Source organism: Polypterus senegalus, chromosome 2 (genome assembly GCF_016835505.1).
Source record: "Polypterus senegalus isolate Bchr_013 chromosome 2, ASM1683550v1, whole genome shotgun sequence".
NCBI lineage: Eukaryota > Metazoa > Chordata > Cladistia > Polypteriformes > Polypteridae > Polypterus > Polypterus senegalus.
This window is the reverse complement of record NC_053155.1, coordinates 62,538,806-62,561,395: the sequence shown is the minus strand read 5'-3', so window position 1 is coordinate 62,561,395 and position 22,590 is coordinate 62,538,806. Positions and strand designations below refer to the sequence as shown.

At 37.4% G+C, this 22,590-nt stretch overlaps 1 protein-coding gene across 2 annotated transcripts in view; it reads right to left on the bottom strand.

The window, feature by feature from the left end:
- dop1b (DOP1 leucine zipper like protein B) overlaps positions 1 to 22,590 on the bottom strand; it is a 212,261-nt gene that overhangs the window by 133,210 nt on the left and 56,461 nt on the right. For both annotated transcript variants that reach the window (XM_039743847.1, XM_039743848.1), the window contains exons 3-5: positions 12,126 to 12,307; positions 11,306 to 11,476; positions 5,782 to 5,971 (exon numbers count right to left, since the gene is read on the bottom strand). In XM_039743847.1, coding sequence (XP_039599781.1) covers positions 5,782 to 5,971; positions 11,306 to 11,476; positions 12,126 to 12,307 — 543 coding nt within the window. The remainder of the gene's footprint in view (positions 1 to 5,781; positions 5,972 to 11,305; positions 11,477 to 12,125; positions 12,308 to 22,590) is intronic.

Sequence of the window (22,590 nt, the reverse complement as noted above, 5' to 3'; positions counted from 1 at the left end):
AATAAACAGACTCGTATATGTAAAAAGGAAAAACAAGGCACCAGCTGCAAACAGATAAAGCAGGAGGAACACCTTCAATGCTTCAAAAGGAGAAGTATGTGAGAGAGTAAGAGGGCAAGGGATAGACCAACCTATGGGTTATTAATCATTATTAATTTGTATTCAATAAATCCAAATGTCCATAGCTTATCAAAAATTGTTCTAACATCTAATCAAGATACTACAGCATTTAAAGCTTACAGCCAACCTCGGTAAAATCAATGGCTCAACATTTTTTAAATGGCTGTGTGGATAGAGATGGAATGTACCAGGCAGATGAGAAATTCCCCTGAACATATGAAAAGCCTGAATACTAGAATACAATGACCTAATTAAACATCACAATAAATACATTTAAAGATGTTTTTGCTACTTATATAACATGTGCTTAGGAGCAAATCCAGAGCTGTAGCTACATCTATATTTGTAGCTAAGCAAAGGTTTACCCACAACGAAGACAGGAATTCCCTCTGCATATTCATGTTGGTATAGTGGCATAGCATTTTGTAAGAAGAGAACCTGCTTATAGCATGTGGAAAAAAGCTATGCATTTAAGATTTTTAGTAACTTGTCTTACAAGGCTGAATCACTTTACTTAGCTACAAACTATCATGACTTGCTACCACTTGTGTTGAAAGGGGGATAAATGAAAAGAGGATGCAAATACATGGCACCACGAGCACAACTGCTTTGATTTTATTGCAGGCAGAGTGGTACAGTAGCTAATGATATTGAATCTTAACTATAAAGTTGTCAGTGTAATTTCTGCCTCTGAAACACAGGTGCAACCCTGAACAAGTTACTTAATGGACTGTGCACCAACTGTAAAGAGTATCTATGTAAACCTATGCACTGTGTATCAGTACTTGTAAAGGACATTGGACTTGTGTAGAAATTAACAATATAAAATAAAGGTTAGATGTTTGTTTGTTTGATTGAATTGGGGAACTGCATATTCTGTGTTGCTTTTATTCTTGAAGCATAACCCGGGCAATCTAAGGAATACCCAAACTAAAGGATTAGACAAGCAATTTTCATTATAATTGGAGAGAAAAGCCAAGCAAAATGACACCTTTTATTGGCTAACTAAAAAGATTACAGTATGCAAGCTTTCGAGGCAACTCAGGCCCCTTCTTCAGGCAAGATGTAAGCCTGAGTTGCCTCGAAAGCTTGCATACTGTAATCTTTTTAGTTAGCCAATAAAAGGTGTCATTTTGCTTGGCTTTTCTCTACATTCATAATGGCTAACACGGTACAACAACCTAGTACTACATTATAATTGGTGAATTCAGAAATCCTTTTCAGAGAAAAGATTTTCGATCACAGCTTAACTACTGGTATTTTTCCATTAGGCTTCTTTTCTTTCTCTGAAGTGGCCAAGAACGACCCTGGCCATGCCTCCTCATACAGTCCTGATCAAAAGTTTAAGACCACTTGAAAAATGGCAAAAAATCATATTTTGCATGGTTGGATCTTAACAAGGTTCCAAGTAGAGCTTCAACATGCAACAAGAAGAAATGGAAGTGAGACAAAACATTTTTTGAGCATGTAATTTAATGAAAACAACGATTAAACTGAAACAGGCTGTTTTACAGCCGATCAAAAGTTTAGGACCATACCTCCAAAAAAACCCGTAAACCCCCCCAAAACAGAAATCAAACTTCCAAACATGAACTCAGTACTGAGTAGCCCCACCGTTATTGTTGATCACTTCAAAAATTAGTTGCGGCATGCTTGATGCAAGCGTTTCCATGAGGTGAGTGGGAACATTTCTCCAAGTGGTGAAGATGGCCACATGAAGGGCATCTACTGTCTGGAACTGTTGTCCATTTTTGTAAACTTCCCTTGCCATCCATCCCCAAAGGTTCTCAATTGGATTTAGATCAGAGGAACAAGCAGGATGGGCCAAAAAAGTGATGTTATTCTCCTGGAAGAACTCCCTTGTCCTGCGGGCATTGTGCACTGTAGCGTTGTCTTGTTGGAAAACCCAGACGAGGGCCCTCAGTCATGAGGAATGCTCTCTGCAACATCTGGACATAGCCAGCGGCCGTTTGACGCCCCTGCACTTCCTAAAGCTCCTTTGTTCCACTGAAGGAAAAAGCACCCCAGACCGATAGATAGATAGATAGATAGATAGATAGATAGATAGATAGATAGATAGATAGATAGATAGATAGATAGATAGATACTTTATTAATCCCAAGGGGAAATTCACAAAATAGTAAAAAGTGTCCAGGGAGCAATTCCACATAAAAAAAGTGGTAGAAGTGATCAGTGAAATGGAGAAAAATAGAGATAAAAAGGTAAAAAGATAAAGTCATATACGGAGCTGCTAGAAAGGCTGCCACTCGGATGCGGCGCCGGAAATTGAGTTATTATTATGGTGCCCCCTCCACTGCGGCACGTAGAAAACATCTCAGGTGGGATCTGCTTGTCATGCCAGTAACTTTGGAAACCATCAGGACCATCAAGGTTACATTTTTTCTCATCAGAGAATAAAACTTTCTTCCACCTTTGAATGTCCCATGTTTGGTGCTCTCTTGCAAAATCCAAACGAGCAGTTCTGTGTTGTTCAAGGAGACGAGGTCTTTGAAGATGTTTTTTGTTTTTGAAGCCCTTCAGTCTCAGATGCCGTCTGATGGTTATGGGGCTGCAGTCAGCACCAGTAACGGCCTTAATTTTGGTCGAGGATCGTCCAGTGTGTTGACGGACAGCCAATTGGATCCTCCGGCTCAGTGCTGGTGAAATTGTTTTGGGTCTTCCACTTGACTTTTTTGTTCCATAACACTCAGGATCATTTAAGAAATTCCAAATGACTGTCTTACTGCGTCCCACCTCAGCAGCGATGGCGCGCTGTGAGAGACCCTGCTTATGCAGTTCAACAACCTGACTACGTTCAAAAAGGGAGAGTTTTTTTGCCTTTGCCATCAGAACGTGCGACTACCTGACAAAAAATGACAATGAATCCACATCTTTGCACAGATTTGGCCTTTAAAAGGCATGTGGTCCTAAAATTTTGATCAGCTGTAAAACAGCCTGTTTCAATTTAATTGTTATTTTCAATTAATTGAATGCTCAAAAAATGTTTTGTCTCACTCCCATTTCTTCTTGTTACATGTTGAAGCTCTACTTGGAACCTTGTTAAGATCCAACCATGCAAAATATGATTTTTTGCCATTTTTCAAGTGGTCTTAAACTTTTGATCGGGACTGTAACATCAATCGATTCACTGTCTAGCTAGCTTAATCTAATTCAGGGTTTTGGGGACAGTCAGCACCGATCTATATGAGAAATATCAGGAATTGACTGGAGTCCTTACTAATCCTAGACCATCTTTTAAATATGAATTTCAGGGGTTGAGGCCTTACCTCACTCTGTGTGCACATGGCAGTAACAATAATGTCTGGACAACAGTCTTCCAGAGTCAGCTATACTGATGATAAATTTAAGCTGTCAGAGTGTACAATGGGGTATAGCTTTGTAAAGTGTGACCAGCTGTATGAACCCAGAGTGGAATGCAGATCTGAACATACAGACATAAAAACAGTCATGAATGATTAACTGAAGCCATTTTTAATAAGATCAGAATAGTTATATGGTGTGGTGTGCAAAATCAAAACTGTGTTATTTTGCCAATACAGTTTAGATGATGGCAATTACTTTGGCATATTATTTAAGTTTGGCCCTACTTACAGTGAAGGTTACATTCCACATGTGTCATTTATTGTAAATGGCAGAAGAATTGTGGTTAGTGGATGTGGTTTACAATATAAATTTGGCATTTACATTATACTATAGTTAATGCAAGTTAAATATAAGCTTCATGGAGTTTTATGAATTTCATTGGAGAGTGTAGGAGAAACACGGGATGGACAGGCATCCTGGCAGGAAGTCAGGAAGATCCCTTGCCTGGACAGGAGACCCCACGTGAACAGAAAGGCATCCTGATGAAGAGAGGGAAGAAAACTGCACCAAGACAAACGTTCCCTAATGGATGGATGGCCATCCCAGACACAGGAGATGGTTCCTTACCTGGACGGGAACAAATGGACAGTTGTCTTGACCAGACATGTGCTTAATATCTTCCCCGGTCAGAATAAAAAAAAGAGGACAAAGAAAGACAATCTCTAAGGGATATTTATTCCTTTCAGGCGCTAGATGGTAGCAGCCCTCAATATTGGTGCTCATTGGGGAACCAGCAGGGAATGCTGGGAGTTGTACTCCAGCAGCACAGCTCTGTGGATCCGTGGGTGATGCAAGAGGGTGCTGCATGGAGAGAGGCTCCCTGCTATATTGGATTTCTGTATGACCTGTACGTACTTTCAATGGGCAGCAGCCCAGGCATCAGAAGTACTCCCAGGTCCTTAATGAAAAGGCCTACACACATTCATCCAGGTGAGTTGGAGCTGGGAGGAAGGAAGGCAACAATCGACTGGAGGAAGGCAGTGACGTGGAGAGAGGAGAGGTGATTGGAAGAGAGGGAAAACTTGTAGTTTTGTGCTTATTACAAAAATAACTCAGTATAAACACCCATTTATTTGAACCCAGGACTGTATTCATGTGGTCATGTTCTAGCACAAGAGTTGTTATGGAAGCACCAACAGCACAAAAATCATGCCTTACTCCCTAAACAGTTTAGTGGATGTACAGTAGTTGAAATTTGGCATGTATATTACACTTACCCCAAATTAATATAAAGATTTTATGGAACTTTGAAAGTTCCATCATAAATAGAGGAAACAACACAAAAACTGGCAGCTCTGTCTAGCTTATATGCTGATTTGATCATTCAATAAGCCATCCACTTTATTAATGGAGAATTAAATCATGAAACCAGAAAAAACCAGGAAAGACACAGTAGCAGCATTCATATTCCAACCCATAAAGGTATTACCATAATTATGGAGTACAATCATATACAAGTACTTGACTAAGGAGACAAGAGAAATTGATAGAGAAGTAGCAGAAATGATGGGTGATACATTTGCATTTCAGGAAGGAATGAAAGAGGGTCAACATTTAAAAACTACATACATATTTATGTTCTTACCTTTAACCATTACACAAATATACCTGAACAACGCTGGGTACTTTGGCTAGTATACAATGTATACAGAAAAAACAATCATGCAGTTGTGTGTAGGAGTGGCTATTAAGCAACCTAATAACCTGTAGAAAAAAAGCTGTTCTTGAACCTACTTGTATGAATGCTAATGGTCCTGAATTGTTTCAAAGAACAGAGGAGCAAGCAAAGTGACTGTGCAGGATGGCTGAGGTGTTCAGTAATACTGTTTGCCATTGTAAGGCAGTGTGGGTTATATACGCTTGGTCCAATAGAGGAGGAAGCAGTGTATAAGTGATATTCTGATTTGCCTTTACCACTCTGTAATGACTTATGGTTGTGAACTGAGCAAGTGCCATACCAAGAGAAAATGTTGCAAATGAGGCTGGATTCCATTATATACCTGTAGAAGTAAACAAGCATGAATGGAGACATACAGACTTTTCTCAAACATGTAAGGTAATAAAAAGCATTGGAGGACACTTGAAAGCTATCACTTGAACAGACAAATTAAAGCAGTTTCTAATCTGGGAAAGGCAGTCCCTAATAACAGCAGCTATTCTATACTAATCATAAACACCTAAATGAGACAATGTAACAACAAAATTACAGGTCAGGAAAATTCAGACTTAAAAACAGACCCACATATTCTTCACTCTCTCGGGTTAATTTATACTTACTGTTAGTTTGTAATCTGTTCCTAGAAGGTAATTCTGCTTCTTTCCTGGTACCGCTTTTTCAATATGGCTGACGACAAAGAGTGATGCAGGTAGACGAATCTGTGGGTTGATCAAGACACTGCCCCACAAAGCTGTATAAAAAACATTCTGTCCCACCACTAGGGACAGCTTCTGAAGCAAAACATGGGACCTTGCAAAATGAAAATGACAAACATAAGGAAATCTACTTTACTGTATATCGTTAAGATAAAAGTACTTTAACATAGCAGTAATAATCAGACAAGCATGATGGAAACAAATATCATAGCACTAGGTAGGCCCACCTTGTGAGATTCCACCAGAAGAGGTTAGGACAGAAAACACAAAAACAACAAACAACCCTAAACAGCTGTTAAGAAACATGGCTCTGGATGTGCAGTGACAGTCACAAAAAGGTTGTGCCTGCAAGGAAAGAAGCATCCAAAATGGCACTTCCATATATGGGGAAAAAAACATGCCTTTGGCTCTAATAGCTGGTATTGCCCCCTTTAGCAAAAACAACTTCAAGTAGGAGTTTCCTATCTACCAGTCTCTGACATTGACTGTGAGAAAGTTTTTCATACTCCTTCATGCAGAATTCTTTCAGCTTTGCAGTGATTGGCTGGTGTCTTGTGTGTATAGCCCATTACAAAAACACCCCAAAAGCATCTCAATGAGATTCTAACCTGGGTTTTGACCTGGTCATTCCAGAACCCTCCATTTCTCTCTTTTCAGCCATTCCCTGATGGATTTATTGGTATGTTTACTGTCTCTGTCATGTTGTAAGGTCCACTTTTGTTTGAATTTCAATATTATGGCACAATTCCTCAAATTAATAATAATAATACATTTTATTTATATAGCACCTTTCCCATGCTCAAGGCACTTAATTATCCTCAAGCACTATTTGGTACAATGAACAATTTATAGTGCATTGAAAAGCTGCCCCAAACCATAAAACTCCACCACCATGTTTGACGGATGGTATAGGGTTCAAATGTTTAAATTCAAATGCTGTCTCTGGTTTTTACCAATATGTCTTCTGTCACCAAATAAGACTAACTTTGCCTCATCTGTCCAAAGTGCATTGCTCCAGAAGTCTTAGTCATTGCCTAGGTGTTCATGGGCAAAGTTTAGTCTTACTCTGATGTTCATTTTAAACAGCAAATATGTCATCCTGGCAAATCCTTCCTGTAGATCTGTGTAATTTGTACAGCCCCTTTCTAATGGCAGACTCATGCACTTTGACATCAACAGGGACAAGAACTACCTGAAGTTCCCATTATGAAATTATAGGGTTCTTAGAGACTTCTTTCAGCACCTTGTATTCTGCTCTTAGATTGAATTTGACAAGTTGGCAGTTTGAAATCTTCACCATTTGGAGATGATATTCCAAAAAGGGGAACTGCAGACTTCAGATTGTTTGGATATCTAATAAACATCTATAACATTCTTTCTAAAACCCTCTGAGAGCTTTTTCGATCTAGGCAAAGTGATAATACACATTTGAACAACAAACAGCAAGCCGTTAGGGGTTGCCACAGCGGATCATCTTTTTCCGTATCTTCCTGTCTTCTGCATCTTGCTCTGTTACACCCATCACCTGTATGTCCTCTCTCACCATATCCATAAACCTTCTCTTGGGCCTTCCTCTTTTCTTCTTGTCTGGGAGCTCTATTCTTATCATCCTTTTCCCAATATACCAGGCATCTCTCCTCTGCACATGCCCAAACCAATTCAATCTCGACTCTCTGACTTTGTCTCCCAACATTCCAACCTGAGCTGACCCACTAATGTACTCATTTCTAATCCTATCCATCCTTGTCACACCCAATGCAACTCTTGGCATCTTTAACTCTGCCATCCCCAGCTCTGTCTCCTGCTTTCTGGTAAGTGCTACCGTCTCCAACCCATGTAACATACCTGGTCTCACTACTATCCTGTAGACCTTCACTTTCACTATTGCTGATTGCCATCTGTCACAAACTACTCCTGACAATCTTCTCTAACCATTCCACCCTCACCTCTTTTCCACAATCCCCATTATTCTGTACTGTTGATCCCAAGTATTTAAACTCATCCACCTTCGCCAGCTCTACTCCCTGCATCCTCACCATTCCACTGACCTCCCCCTCATTTACACAAATGTATGCTGTCCTGTTCCTACTGACCTTCATTCCTCTCCTCTCTAGAGCATATCTCCACCTCTTCAGGGTCTCCTCAACATATTCCCTAATCTCTCCATAGATCACAATATCATCAGCAAACATCATAGTCCATGGGGACTTCTCCCTAATCTTGACTGTCAACCTGTCCATCAACACTGCATTGATGTAATCCCACCTCCACGTTCAATGCATCCATCACTCCTACCACAGTCCACACCACTGTCACACTTCCCTCGTACATATCCTGTACAACTCTTACGTACTTTTCTGCTACTCCCGACTTCCTCATACAATACTACAACACCTCTTGAGGTACCCTGTCATATTGCAACTCCTTCTGGCATTCTCTATACTTCTCCATCAACACCCTTTAAGCAAACATTGCATCCATTATGCTCATACTTGGCATGAAACCATACTGCTGCTCACTAATCATCACCTCCCGTCTTAACCTAGCTTCCACTACTCTCTCCCGTAACTTCATGCTGTGGCTCATCAATTTTATCCCCCTGTAGTTACTATAGCTCTGCACATCCCCCTTATTATTAAAATTGGTAACATTTCACTTCTTCTCCACTCCTCAGGCATCCCCTCACTTTCCAAGATTCCATTAACCAATCTGGTTAAAAACTCTATTGTCATCATGTTAAACACCTACATGCTTCCACAGGTATGTCATCTGGACCAACGGCCTTTTCATTCTTCATCCTCTTCATAGCTGTCCTTAATTCTTCTTTGCTAATCCGTTGAATTAGCCAATTCACTATCTCCAAATCATCCAACCTTTTCTCTCTCATTAATCAGCCTCTCAAAGTACTCTTTCCATTTGCTCAACATACCCTCCTCGCTTGTGAGTATGTTTCCATCTTTATCCTTTATCACCCTAACCTGCTCCACATCCTTCCCAGCTTGGACCCTCTGTCTAGCCAATAAGTACAGGTCCTTTTCTCCCTCCTTAGTGTCCAACCTCTCATACAACTCATCATACGCCTTTTCTTTAGCCTTCACCACCTCTCTCTTTTCACTCATCATCACCTTGTATTTTTATCTACTTTCTGCATCTCTCTGACTATCTCACTTCTTCTTCAGTATCCTCTTATTCTGTTTACTCTCCTGTACTTCCCAATTCCACCATAAGGTTTCCATTTCCTCCTTCCTCTGCCCAGATGTCACACCAAGCACCCTTCTTGCTGTCACCCTTACTAATTCTGCTATAGTTGCCCAGCTGTCTGGCAACTCTTCACTGCCACTCAGTGCCTGTCTTACCTCCTCCCTAAACTCAACCTTGCAGTCTTCCCTTTCAACTTCCACCACTTGATCCATGGCTCTACTCACACTCTCCTCCTCTTCTTCTTGATCTCCAACGTCATGCTACAGACCACCATCCTATGTTGCCAAACTACACTTTCTCCTGCCACCACTTTGCGGTCTTCAATCTCCTTCAGATTGACTTTTCTGCATTGGATATAATACGCCTGTGTGCATCTTCCTCCACTCTTGTACGTCACCCTATGTTCCTCCCTCTTCTTAAAATATGTATTTACCACAGCCATTCCCATCCTTTTTGCAAAATCACCTATCATCTAACCTTCTTCATTCCTCTCCTTACAACCATACCTACCCATCACCTCCTTGGTTCCCTTCACCAACATGTCCAATCACCACTTTCTGTCCTTAGGGTATACTGCCAATCACTTCATCCAACTCACTCCGGAAATCTTTTTTTCATACATCGCACACCCAACTTGCATAGCATATGCACCAACAACATTCATCATCACACCTCCAATTTCCAGCTCCATAATCATTACTCTTTCTGATACTCTTTTCACTTCCAAAACACTCTTGATATACTATTTCTTCAGAAGAATCCCTACCCCATTTCTCCTCCAATCCACACCATGATAGAACAATTTGAATCCACCTCCGATCCATCTGGTTTTACTCCCCTTTCATTTAGTCTCTTGCACGCACAATATATCAGCCTTCCTTCTCTCCATCATATTGGCAAACTTTCTCCCCTTACCAGTCATAATGCTAATATTCAAAGTTCCTACCCTCAGTTCCACTCTCTTTACGTTGTTCCTCTCCTCCTGCCTCTGGACACAAATCCCGGCCTCTTTTTTTCCTTCTTCAGCCAACAGTAGCTCAATTTCCACCAGCACCCTGTTGGCGGTCATTGTTAACCCGAGCCTTGACCAATTCCGGTTACATTTATTTGAATTACGACTACAGAAAATAGGTGATGATGTTTGTTTAATTATTTCACTTTTACCTATAGATATTGTCTAAATGAAGATCAGATCTTGTTATGTCCAGGTATGTTAAAAAAAGAAAAAAAAAAATCAATGGGATGTACTTAATTTCTCACATGATATTATTGCTGTATCAGGTACTTTGAAAGCTTGAATTCTTTCTCACTAAACTTTTCTTTTAGATTTCATTAAATATACATTTTTAGCAGAGTTCAAAAATAACATACTGGTTGCAGAGAAAAGACATCCTTGCAGTGAGAAATGTAACCCTAAATTCATGTCCCAGGTGGTAAGTGAGGATGGCTCATGAAGAGAGTGCTACTCATGCAAAGAGAACCTCAATAACTTCCACTTGTTTTATTGCTACCACTTATTATATGTTTAGGATCATAAGGAGAAGCACTCAGAACCAGAAAATCATCGCAGAATAGGCTTGCTCACGCATGCATATGCCTTAATGAACCATGACAGGAAAATTTAGAGTCATCAATTAGCCAGAACTTTCAGCAGAAGTGCATTTAAGACTGAAGCCCGGAAGCACTTCTTAGCAAAGAGTTCTGGGAATATAGAACAAATTACTGAGACAAACGGTTTAGTTGACAACCTTCAAGTATCTGAAAGAGATATTGAGACGTCTTAGCTGTTAGCTAAACAAATGGGCTTGATGGACTTAATGTAACCACTCATTCGTTAATTTTCTTATGTTCTTATGAACTATATATTATTGATATCCAGATTCTGGTGTTTTAAGGCAGCAGCACTAACCATTGCCTCATTGCTCCAAATTCATTTAAAATTATATCAAGTAAAATTTAATAATGCTTAACACAGTATAACACGGTGACTATGAATTGCAAGTTATTTATGAATTATCATATGTTTGAGTTGCCTAATTATTGCCAGTAAAATTTTAATTTTTCTTCCCAGCACTCGTATTTTTCATTTAATGCTGGGATAAAACGCAAAATAAAAGCCATAAAGGTTGCTTAAATATATTTAATGAATTTTTAGTTATTATTCTAAAATCTTTTGCAAAAAAACACTGATCCTTACAGCAAGACACAAATAAAATAAAATAGGCACCTTTCATTGACCTCTGAACCTTCTTCTAACCCAGGTAACAACCCAGTGATGAATGCCTGAAGGCTTGGGAGGAGACATGTTTGAAGTGGAAGATAGTATTTCTCATAAAGGGCTAACAGGGCTGGTTTCACAGACATTGCTGCATGGCCAAGCAGTGGGAAAAGACCAGCACTGGAAGAGGGGAAATAAAAATCACACAAATTGACATATTAACACACACACAGAACTCATATGGGCACAGTTTAAAATGAACAACTTATATTGATTATATAATTCCAAACTGCAGATGAAAATGTAATCAATCAAAATATAATATCAGTCCGCTAAAACAATTAATGGTCTGTTTCAGCCACAGTTTGAAGAACCTTTCAATTCTTCATGCAGCATAAATGCAAAGAAAATAGGTAATGTGAGTTAAAATGCAAGCACATTCTAAAGTATTACAAAACAGATTACAGCAACTCACACTAGCAATTGACACTGTTTAAACTTAAATTTACAACACATTAATGAGTGCTTTTCTTCCCATATTTGTGATGATTATAAATAATGTTATATTATTGTAAGTAATTACTTATATGTAAAAAATCATTTTAGTCTTTATTGAATTCAAAAATCAAGTTATGAGTTTATCAGACATCACAACTTAGACGTTATACTTAAATTATTGGTGATTATTTTAACTCGAAGAAGGCTCAAATACGTACGTTCACAAACCAGCTTAATACAATTCAGTTTTTCTGGGGGCCTCAGACTATCCTGGAAGCACTGGCTATAAGATGGGAAAACAATCACACCTTTAAACAAGTTCCATTCCTACCTGTAAATGAACAAGTCCTTGGCTAGCCATTTTGTCCCAATGATTTTAAATATGACCTCATATGTTTCAAGTGCTTTGAGGTGAACTCCACTGGGAAGAGCAGGGTGCAAGCACTGAGCTAATCTCTTTCCAATGATAAGCCTCTTGGGTAGCAGAGAATATTTCAAGTTACTCTGTAAGGCCTGTAGATGTAAAGGAAAATGACAATGACTGAGACTTCTAGCAATTACTGAAAGAAAAAAAAAATGTCATAGAAATGTGAATTCATACATGTAGGAACTATAGTAGCACTAAACCACAGGTGTCAGTCCTCCATAAGTGCAAGATAACAGATTATGTTATTAGTTAAGTAAAGGCCATTGTTAAAAACAGAGGATTAAACTCCTGAGTGTGACAATGACACTGAATTCTGAATGCAACATAAAAGGTTTAAAGAGAAAGAAATGGACAGCCTCAGCAATATATACACAATGTGTAAGCATGCCTGGCATCAGATTTGATTAAAATTATTTTAAGTCCCAAAAAGAATTTGTTCCGTTCTCTGTCAAATCTGGGGATGGATTTGTACAACTCAAAAAACTGGATGTCATTGTGGCATTCCTTTTACCCATAAGATTATATAAAATGCCAACATAAACTAAAGAGATAACCTGTAGATTTTCTCTTACTCAGAAGACGATATAAGATGTCAAAATAAACTAAACAGATAACTAATATACAAAGTTGAATGTGTATTTGTGAATGTACAGTATATGTGTTTGCGAATCTATACCATTTAACTGGTCTCCACAAACTTTGCAGATATGTTTTGATATTAAGTTAAGTTGGTACCTCCACCCAGTATCAGAAACCTAGGATTTTTTAAATAAAGAAAAGGAGGGGTTGAGATAAATGAGAAATCAATGCAGTAAACTAGAAGGTGTCTACCAGGTGAGGTGGCTTGTACACTTGTTCGCCATAGTATCATAAGTGACTGCATTATTTTCTGTCTGTCTTGCTCACTCCATCTCTCCCTCTCCCAATCTCTCTCAACCTGTGTTTGTACTCAGCCCTTTGTATATCTTTGGAGTTTATGTGGTCTGCCCATGCCCCTTACTACCTTTTCTCCGCTGTAGTACTCCTGTACATCAGCCATGACAATAAAGGCTATTCTGCTGTTGAGCTCCCTGTGATCACAAATTGAATTAAACAAGTTAGATAATTAATAGATTGAATTCTGATTCTTATCAAACAATTTACTGTTTACAGTGCCAGATATAGCATTTACATAGCTTTTCTGGAGGTTTATAGGTTATATGATAGGGGGAACAGGCGTAATTTTACTTAGTTCAGCATAAGCGCATTCTATTTTATTTTAGATGTGAGTTCAAGTCAAAATGGAGATTAATTCAGCTATAATAAATTTCCCCTCTATTATGCCATGTGGGCAGAAGCTACTGTGAGGTTACGACCCATAAGGAAAACCACACCTCACCCGGGCTATTCTGATGGTTTGTCTTTGAGATGGGAAACCAAAACCTTTGTTAATACAACTATTAAGTTAGTTAATGAACATTAATTGCCCAAGTGTAAGCCAATGTGGACAGGTTGGTGGGCTTTTGTGCCATGTAATGGACCAGTGCGTAAATTTCAGCTCCCTTTGACCCTGAGCTAAATTATTTGGGTTCCATAATGGATGGAAATATGAGCAAATGCTTTATATGCTGTACATACTCCAAAAATGCACAGGATAGAAAAAAAAAGTAATTATTGTACTCTATTCTCACCAACACAATCTTATTAAGAAATGGACATATGAATGTAATCAGCATGCCCATTTTACTTATTTTATATTTGGTTTGTACTGTGACAATATATTTGCACTAAAGATGCATGTTAAACAATGTGAATCAATATAAAGAGTGAGTGAAAGGAATCAGGAAAAGTCTTCTGCTCTAACAGGGATTTTCAAGCAAAAATAGACCTCTCTGGCAGTACCAGGTAGAGAAAATAGAAGTTAAAAGGTTCTCTTGTTTTAAATTTCAAGCTGTTCTCAGGTGTACAAATAGAACATATGAATAAGGAACACATCTGATGGATTACGTTGCCGTGCAAACAACTATGAAGTAATTTTCTGAACCTTTAACAACACAAAAGACTGCCACAATCAAGCCACAAGAACAACTTTCGGTGCCTAAGGTTTTTAACTAGCATGTCTCATGATACCTCCACTTTGGGGTTTTCAAAATTTCACAATAGCAGTTGGGTTAATTGGGTGGGTACCACTTAGGGTTTTAAAGGCAATGGCTCTAGGCTGTAAAGTCAAAATTAAACATTTGAAAAGAGATACTGCCTTGGGAACTAACCAGCTTTTTGAACTTTGGCCACGAAGGGCCCCATCACTGAAATAGTCAAACAATGCAGGATTCGCACACCCTTAACATAAATCTCATGAATGTTTACTTTAGAACTTACAACACTTTCAGAAAATGTCATATGAACCTTTGCTGCCCTGTAGTTTGACCAAACACATTACTTTTTGTTTTTAAAAACAATCTTTTAAAAGCAGACTTTACAATAAAATATAAAGGCTGATAACCAGAGGTAAATTCAAACTGGAAAGAATAGTGCTTAGAAAAATATTCCTATGTGGTAAATTGTCAGCCTGGCCATTACCTAAGTTTTGTTTGCAAGTCTTCATCATACTCCTGCTTTCCTCCCACATTCTAAGGACATGTACAATAGGTTACATTATTTCATGTAGTAAAAAAGGGTGTGATTGTGCCGTGTCAGATGGCATCCTGTTTCTTATTTGTGCCTGATGTTGTTATAGGCATTCTTTTTTTCACTATTAACAAAATATGCAAAGTGACTGAAAAATGAGGTATCTGGTTTCTTCAAAAAAGCAATTACTGTAATAGATCAGCATCTATGAAGGCCTGACATGTTTCCAGCAATATAGTGAAATGGAGGTCCATGACGGTTCAAGTTTAACATAGCTAAAACATGCTTGGTGACACCTCTCACTGGCAGGATCCAATTCCATCTAGATTTTACATATTCACAGCTTTGAGAAATGTTTACAGTGAATAATTTTAAATTGTATTAGTTTTGTTGGTCTTTTTTTGGAGAAAGGTCTGCAAGCTAAGGCTGCAATGTCCAAAACTATACAAAAGATATAGCTGATTCATGTTGTTTGTCTAAGTCTGCCTCTTCTGTTATCCAAGGCATGAATATCTAAAGCAGAGCTGCACTCAGCTACACATCATTGAATATGAAAGCCCATAAACTATTTTAAAATGTAAAAATAGAATTTTTAAGAGGATGAAACCAACAATCTTAACAATATCTGTTTGAGTGGTCAGAGCTATTCATGAAAGTGGTTCTGTCGGAATTCAGTAGGAGCAGTGTGTTCCGATTTTGGTTTTCTGTAAGCTCTCTAATCTGAATGAATCAATAAAAAGAGCCCATTATTGCAAACTACGGCATTTTACAAAAATGCATACCTCCATACTTTTGTGAATTAACCCAAAATAGTTAAATCCTCCAAAAAAACTTCAAGTATTTAATTTTATTAAATTAAATAGTTAAAATAAAAAAAAATAAAAACAGAAAACTCAAACTTCTAACTAGTGTTGATTGGTGAACTTTGCCAAACCATTTTTTAAAGTGAATATGCCATGTTCACTGGTGACCTTGTTCACTGAATTTTTTTCTAAGAAAGTCATTCTGCCACTGGCTTAGAAAAATATTTTTTCTCCCAATTGCCACACGATTCTTTCTGAGGCCAGCTTGACATCACAGAGCTTTAACAGCTATGCATACTATAAGCGTACTCCACATCACATTTTACATCGCTCTTCAATCATGTGTGATGTCACTACCCAATTGGTACTCCAGATGGATTTACATTAATTAGATTTAACGAGGAAAAAAAACCAGCAGTATTTTAATTTGGGCGGTACATTTGCTGACCATAATGAGAGTTTTATGAGAGTACTGAAGCTGGGTATAATGATAAATCCTGTCAGCTAACTCGCACATTTTACATGCAGGCTGAATGCATATACAATTAAGCCATCTCTGTGGATGTTGATGCACCATGTGGCTAATTTTTTATGCTGGCTGACACACACACATATATATATATATATATATATATATATATATATATATATATATATATATATATATATATATATATATATATAATAAATATAAAAATATGTGGCATGTGAAATCAGTGCCCTGAAGACTGGAATTCTATGAGCATATTGATAGATTTTTTTTTTGTTTGTTTTTTAACTCATTGGCAGTTTGTGGCCATTTGTTATATTTTGTTTATGGTTATTGTTCTACGCTTTTTGTTATATGAGGTATAGTAAGTTAGTAATGGGATTTGAATACACAACCTGAGTGGTTGGTGCTGAAAGCTTTAACCACTAAGTGACATTGCTTGCCAAAAACTACGTCACATTACCACACTACTGACAGCATCACTAAAACACTGGTATACCCATAAAAAGTTAGCCAACTATCATTTAAGTAAAGTAGTATTGGCATCCACAAATCTCAAAATACAATACAGGGCTTCAATTTTAATGTGCAATGAACATGGGGGTACCTCAGAGTAACAACAAATGGGTGAAATTTTATAATCTTGTGGGGATTTCATCATAGGGTTTACAAAGGATGATATTATGGACTAATCGGTCAATGCTGGAATATGAACATTCCAAAATTTATACTCTTGGCATTTTCTTTCCAGTAACTGAAAAATACTTCAAACATTATTACTACACATGCTTTTAAAATCTGGTTTGTCAGACAATCACTTTGATAGATTTGTGAGATTTATGTTTACTTCATTAGCTGGTTAAAAATCCTGGAACTTTAATTTTCTAATTCTGTCCCTCCCTTTTTTCTCCCCCATTTGCCCAATCTTTAATTTCGTGTATGAAGTCAGTCTTGTCATCTTTACATGAATATGATATATGTGTTTTCACTATGTTTATTACATTTTAAGGAAAATACAAATGGGCTTCACAAACTAAATGAATGACACAAATTCAGCATTTGCATTTAGCAATGAAATATATTGTTTTGCATGTCCTGCTAACTGGCATAATCATAGTGGTTTGTGATTCAAGGTACTAAATAAGCTTTATTTTGGTATTAACAATTGGAGTAGCTCATTTCATAGCCAGTGTAGGCAAGCCAAATAGCTACTTAGTCTGAAACTTGCCTCGATTTTTACTTAGATGGATGCTTAAATGCACTTCTGTGGACATGTTCGATGCAATCAAAAAATGAACCTTTATAGAGATTGTGTTAGACATGGAAGTAGAATGCGATTAATTGCACCCTCATTTTGTCTCCAATTAGTCTGAAAGGTTATAACACACATCTAATCAGTCACATAAGTGTACTAAAAAAGTGTGTATGATTAAATTCATGAGCTATATAACAAGACAAAAGTGATAATAGCGAAAGCTGTTGTGTATGTTTTGCCTTTGTTTTTTAAATTATATTAAGTATGATTCCAGAAGTAATGTGCTGAAATTCCCCTGCCTTGAAGACAAAGCATTTCTAGATAATGACTTCTGGTGTTTTTCTTTTCAACATGTGTTGATGTGGTTATACATAGATCTTATTCACATTTTTCTCATTTATTATTGTGCCGTCTGGAGTAATTTGTCTAAGTGCAGTCACAAATGAGTGCAGTACCAATAAGAGTGATAAGCCCCATCTTAGTGAGGACATCTGGCTTCATCTGGAAAGAGTCCTTATTTTTGGAGAGTGTTGTAGACCTCCCAATGCAGATGGTAATTTCAATGCATATCTATTTAGTAATATTGAAAACACAAGGTTACAGGGTTATATTATAACCATGGGCGACTTTAATTACCCAAACATTAACTGAGATAACCTTGCAAATAGCAAAGTACAAGAATAGGAATTTTTAGAAATATCCAGTGACTGTTTTCTAACACAGTAATTTGAGGCATCAACATGGGGGGAAGCATGTCTAGTTTTAGTATTTTGTAGTAGTCAGGATAGAACTGAGGGTATAGAGTTGACTGAACCACTAAGGTCAAGTGACCATAATATAATACAATTCAGATTTCAGATGCAAAGATTAAATTGTTGCATTTAATTTTGAACAGATGTGGCAAAGTCCAAGGAGGTTAAATTGCGATAAGCTTTTAAGAGTTGAGACTGTTGAGGAGCAGTGGAACAGGTTTAAAAACGTTTTACATATAATGCAGGACAGGTACATAACTAAATTTGGAATTACAAATGGGTTAATAAAGAGTTGAAAAAGAATCGTCAGAGGACAAAACAGCTGTATAAGGCATATAAGACCAATAATAACCCCAATGTGAATCATGGGGTATATGAGAACATGAGGGAAACCATAAAGAAGGATATTAGAAAGGCTAAAAGACAGATGGAGAAGAATATAGCAGATAAGGGGAAAGATGACCCAAAGAGATTCTTGCAGTATTTTAGAAGTAACAGAACAGTCCAGGAGGTGGTTAACTACATTAGGTATACAAAAGGGAAATTAAAAATACAGACATTGAAACAGCAGACAAACTCGCATTTTTCAGAGGTCTTCACATGTGAGGAAGTAGATGACCTCCCAGTGGTAAAAAGGGACTACTAAGGAGGTACTGATTTGGAAATTGTAGAAGGACTACTTAGATTAAATACACTGAAATCAAATAAATCAGCAGGAACGGATAATATTTATCCTCAAGTTCTGAAGGAGGTTAGCGAGTACATATATAAATCCTTGACATATATTTTTAGGTAGTCAATGTGCACTAGTAAAATTCTAAAGGACTGGAAAATGTTAAATATTATCCCGTTATATAAAAAATGTGACCAGGAAATCCAAGCAACTATCAGTCATTATGCTTAACGTGCATCACAGGTAAATTAATGGAAGGAATTATTAAGACAAAAACTGACAAGCAACATGGCAAGGACAGGAGTTTTACTGAACAGTTAGCATGGGATCAAAGAGGGAGGCCATGTTTTTCCAACATGTTGGAATTCTATTGGAAAGCAACAAAAGGATATGATCAAAGTAGAGCATATAATATTATTTATCTGGACTTTCAGAAAGCATTTGATAAGGTGCCGCATGAGAGGTTGGGCATCAAGCTAAAAGAAGTGGGAGTCTGAGATTTTGTTTGTAGGTGGGTGTAAAATTGACTTGGGCACGTGAAACAGAGGGTTATAGTGTGAGGAACCTTATCAGAATTGGCTAAAGTTAAGAGTGTTGCTCCACAGGGGTCAGTGCTAGGGCCGCTGATATTATTTAATATATATAAATGATAGGAATATAAGTAACAAGCTGATTAAGTTTGCAGATGATGACAAGATAGGTGAATTGATAGATAATCTGGAATCTGTTGAATCATTACAGAGTGATTTGAACAGCATACAGGTTTGGACAGATTTGTGGGAGATGAAATTTAATGTAAGTAAATGTAAAGTATTACACGTAGGAAGTAAAAATGTTAGGTTTGAATACACAATGAGTGGTCTGAAAATTGAAAGTACACCTTATGAGAAGGATTTAGGAGTTACAGTAGACTTAAATTGCTAGAGAGTACTCAGAAGCCATTAAGAAGGTTAACAGAATGCTAGGTTATACAGCACGATGTACACAGTACAAGTCCAAGGTGGTATGCTCAAGCTTTATAATACACTTGTAAAGCCACATCTGGAGTACTGTGTACAATTTTGGTCTCCATGCTACAAAAAGGACATAATAGCACTACAAAAAATCAAGAAATGAACAAGTAGGCTGATTCCACGGCTACAGGGGATGAATTATGAGGAAAGATTAAAAGGGATGAACCTTCTTAGTTTTAAGAAGATTAAGGGGAGACATGAGTGAAGTATTAGTATAGTATAGTATAGTATAATATAGTATTAGTACAGTCAATTGAGACTGCTACTTAATAAAGAGTTGATCAAGAACATGGGGACACAGTCTTAAATTTATTAATGGTAAATTTGGTGCAAAGTTTGTTTTTTTTTCTTTACACAGAGAGCCACAGACAAATGGAACAAGTTACCAAGTAATGTGGTAGATAGTATGGCTTTAGGGACTTTCAAAACTAGACTTAAGATTTCTTTATTTGCCATTTTTGCATAAAACTGACAGTCAAAGCACTTTGGAATTCTTGTGCAGAGCTCAATCATCAGAGTCATCATAGTAAACATTTAAAAAAAAAAGTAAACAATAAAACAATATAAAATACATAATATAAATTATAACAACACTGTACAAAATGGTGGTAATATCTACACAAAAAATACAATTATATTCCACAGTTAAAATATTTCATATTTTTCACTTGTCATTTACATGACAAATGAATTGAGGTAATGTGGGATTATTTCACATGTTCAGTAATTTTGTTTTGCCATCAGTCTGACTATGGCGGGAAAAAAACTATTGAAAAACCTTGTTCTGTGAGTGATGATGAGTGATGATTGCACATACAGTGTTTGTGTCTGAGCAGAGAGTGAGCTGGATGGAATGAATCCCTGATAATTCCCTCTGCTTTTTTCCCCCGACAGCGATGTGTGTACATAGAGTCCATAGAAGGAAGTTTTGTCCCTATGATCCTCTCTGCAGTCTTTATGACTCTTTGCAAAGCCTTCCTCTCTGCCTGTGTGGTGTTCCCATACCAGACAGTGATGCCTGCGGTAAGAATACTCTATGTCAGTCCTCTGTAGGCCTGGGTGAGAGGGCGATGGTTCAGGCCAGCTTTCCTGAGCAGCCTAATGAAATAAAGCCTTTGTTGGGATTTTTTCACTGTGGCTGTGGTGTTAAGAGTCCAGCTTAGGTCTGATGTAACCTACAGTCCCAGGAATCTGTGGCTGTCTGCCCTCTCCACCTCAGTCCCTTTGATGATAAGAGGCTGTAGAGGAGGAGGATTCTTCCTAAAGTCCAGTATTATTTCTTTGGTCTTGTCTGTATTGAGGATGAGGTCATTCTCCTCTCCATAGACAATGATGTTATTTTTGGAAGAATTAAGTGGATAGGACTAGTGAGCTTTGCTCGGCTGAAAAGCCTATTCTGGTCTAGATTGTTTTAATGTTCCATTTGTTATTCAGTAATACCGAAACTGAAAAAAGCTAGTATTGTTTTTGGAACTTTGGTATCAACTGGAACTGAAAGTATTGGTTCTTTTGACATCCCTAGTTAGCACTACTGACTCACAGCACAAGTAACATATGTAGCCACAATAATTGATCCAGCATAGTTCAGATACATTTCTCTAGCACTCAGGGAATCTTAAAAACCACTGCACAATTATAATCCACTTACAACTAGTTCAGTTCCAAGCTTCAGGCAAAGCAAATGCTGAAGGATTCAGCCATCATTACTCCCAATTAAAATTCATAACAAAAAAGTTCAAACAATTAAAGAAATAAGTAAAGAAATAATTTAACTGAAAGTTATAAAGAAATTTCTAAATATGAAAAATGTAAAAACAAAAACTGAACTAACAGAAAACAATTTAATTAATGATCTAAGCTAACAAAACAGTAATCTGTAACCTTACTATGGTCAAAAACCTAAACTTCAAAAATTCCCAAAAATCCCAATAACAAACAAGAAGTCAGACCAAATAATAAAGCTGAAGTCAACTATGATTATGTTATAGCAAAAGCAACTGTGGCAAAAGCTGTCTTATTTAATTAGCCCTCAGGTAACTACAGTATTAATGATCAAGCACCTGAGGACCATAAGCTGATTTACAGAAACACACACACACAAATGAGTTAACCCAAATAATTTATAAAAAAACAAGAAAAAAACAATGCTGAATAAATAAGTTAAATAGGCAAATACTAATTACAATAAATGGCAAAATATAAAGCAATGGGAAGAATAACAAAAGGAAGAAGCCCTAGCGCAAAACTAAAACGTATTGCTTTAGACATGACCAGTACCATTTGAAAATTTGATACTATAACATTTTTACAGGTACAACCCTTGAGTGGCTCAATCAGATTTAAGATTGCCAAAATCCTCTAAACAGGAAGCATAATGCAGCTTTCTGTGGTTTAGTTACAAAGAATGGATATAGGAGATTAACAGGGCTAGGTTTGGAGAACATTAAGGTAGGTCAACAATGATCACTGCCAGGACAAAGAAAGACAATTTTTCAGAACTGGAAGTTTGGTAGGGCCACAGTTACTTGCTTTAGTAATGTACCATTGTATTAAACTGCTAACACTGCAGATTGTGCACTAGCACACATTGACAACCCATGGTTGACTACACTTAATGTATAATGAGAGCAAGACATTTACATTTTATGAAAAATGTTCCTACTCAAAGTGTTAAAGACACAGTAGTATATTCTCCTGTAGCTTTAAGCTGCTTGCATTGACTGGTGACTGATTTAATCTTTTCTTATAATGAGCATAAGTAGAAGAAATTCTGCTT